Source organism: Palaemon carinicauda, chromosome 4, assembly GCF_036898095.1.
Source record: "Palaemon carinicauda isolate YSFRI2023 chromosome 4, ASM3689809v2, whole genome shotgun sequence".
Classification (NCBI taxonomy): Eukaryota; Metazoa; Arthropoda; class Malacostraca; order Decapoda; family Palaemonidae; genus Palaemon; species Palaemon carinicauda.
The window spans coordinates 52,100,143-52,102,642 of record NC_090728.1 but is presented as its reverse complement, the minus strand read 5'-3'; the positions used below and the strand labels follow the sequence as shown (position 1 = coordinate 52,102,642).

General features: G+C 27.3%; 1 protein-coding gene across 1 annotated transcript in view; it reads left to right on the top strand.

Annotated features, from left to right (window-relative positions):
- The window catches only part of LOC137639417 (uncharacterized), a 23,109-nt gene that overhangs the window by 20,480 nt on the left and 129 nt on the right, over nucleotides 1–2,500 (top strand). The window contains exon 3 of the mRNA XM_068371691.1: nucleotides 2,489–2,500. This exon is cut by the window's right edge and continues 129 nt beyond it. Within this exon, the coding sequence (XP_068227792.1) occupies nucleotides 2,489–2,500 (12 nt within the window). The remainder of the gene's footprint in view (nucleotides 1–2,488) is intronic.

The following is a 2,500-nucleotide window of genomic DNA, read 5'->3' as shown; positions in this document are numbered from 1 at the left end:
TCTAATGAACGTGTGAAAGTTGAATTTATATGTAATATATGATCATTTTGATATTAATGTTTGGAGTCGGAATTAGACTAATTAAATGGCATTTATTATTATTATTATTATTATTATTGTTGTTGTTGTTGTTGTTTTTGTTGTTTTTGTTGTTGTTGTTATTATTATTATTATTATTATTATTATTATTATTTTTAGCTAAGCCACAACCCTAATTGGAAAAGCATGATGCTATAAGCCCAAGTGCTCCAACAAGGAAAAATAGCCCAGTGAGGAAAGAAAATACGAAAATAAACTATTTAAGGAGTAATGAACAACTGAAGATAAAATATTTTAACAACAGTAACAACATTAAAACAGATCTTTCATATATAAACTATAAAAAGAAACATATGTCAGCCTGTTCAACATAAAAAACATTTTATACGAATCTTTCAGCAACATATTAAAAAAAGAAAAACATTAGTAAACAAACGGACCCGTTAAGCAAATATATAGTTTTCCTAATTAACCGGGAAAATGGAGAGCTGAAAAAGGGAGTAGAATTTATAAGCGCACCATAAAAACGAATCGATGAAACATGATTAATAAATGAACATGGCCGGAAAACTTTGCACTTCTATAAATATTAGATGAAATAAATGTTACGGCAAACAGATTTATACGGTCCATTGATCTTCAAAGTAAATAGGGAATCTGTCAATAAAACTCTATCTCTAAAAAAAAAATTATGATTTTCGAGGTTTTCAGTAAAAAAAAATTTTCAACTAATTAATCTCTCTCTCTCTCTCTCTCTCTCTCTCTCTCTCTCTCTCTCTCTCTCTCTCTCTCTCTCTCTCTCTCTCTCTCTCTCTCTCTCTGTATATATATATATATATATATATATATATATATATATATATATATATATATATATATATATATATATATATATATATATATATATATATATTCATATCTGTATATATATATATATATATATATATATTTGTATATATATATTTATATCTGTGTGCTTATATATATATATATATATATATATATATATATATATTATATATATATATATATATTTAACTCATTTACATATAAGTGTTCTATCCATTTTAAATTCAGTCTTGTTACTTTTGTGTAAAGTCTTACTTATGACGTTATGTGTATGGGAATTCCATCCCACTACAACCAGCTAACCACCAGGTACATAATGATTCTTAAGTTCGGAAGAAGTACAATATATTTTTAAGGAACATATATACAAAAATTCCTTGATGTTGATTGGCCGAGCCGATCTCATTCGCACAGCCAATGAGAAACGAGATAAAGGAATAAGAACTATTCATTGTTCAGAGAAACTATATGAAAGCTTTTTTCCGAGATATAATAATTAACTCTTAAAACTTTGCACTTCCCCTTCTGGCTTAAATAAAGAGCATTTATTGTTTCCAAAAGCTTAAATGAATGGATAATTATTCTTTAAAGAGCCATGAATGGGTTAGCATCAAATTATTTATCACTTCAGATAAAACTCGTGTAAGTGTATATATATATATATATATATATATATATATATGTGTGTGTGTGTGTGTGTGTGTATGTATGTATGTATATATACATATATATATATATATATATATATATATATATATATATATATTTATATAATTTCCTACCCCTGTTGACGCAAAGAGTCTCGGTTAGATTTCGCCAGTCTCTATCTTTGGCTTTTAAATCAATACTTCTTGTGGAGCCCAGTTGAAAGTTTGGTGAACAAATCACCATATATATATATATATATATATATATATATATATATATATATATATATATATATATGTATATATATATATATATATATACATATATATATATATATATATATATGTAATATATATATATATATATATAATATACATATATATATATATATATATATATATATATATATATATATATATATATATAGACACTTGCTCTTTATTATATAGGGGAGATATATACATGCATACATATCTGTAGTTTTCCTAATGAAATTATGCTTCGTGGAGCTGTTAGAGATTCCTTCTTCATCTCACGTGTCCCTCCACCAACCAAGATGGCGCCCCTTTCCACTTGATTTTATTCGATTAAAATGAACATTCTAATGATTACTCGTGTTAATGACTACTGCTTTCATTCTCCTTACAAGCTTTAGAATATTTTTACTTCCACCAACGAAGTTGGAAGGTTATTTTTTCGCCCCTGTTTGTGCGTTTGTTTCTGAACAGCCTCGTGGCCTCAATTTTAATCCTAGGGCTATGAAACTTGCAGGGATTAGCTTTTATGTAAAAAGCTGGAAATGATAAAATTTTGGAAGGTCAAGGTCAAATTTCAAGGTCACGGTCAAGCAAAATGTCCAATTCACGTAATTAGCCTTTAGCTTGGGCATCGTTGTCACAAAGACTTCAAACTTGGTTCAAATTCGCTTTAAAGGACAATCAATTCCAAAAAGGCCCTGGAACGA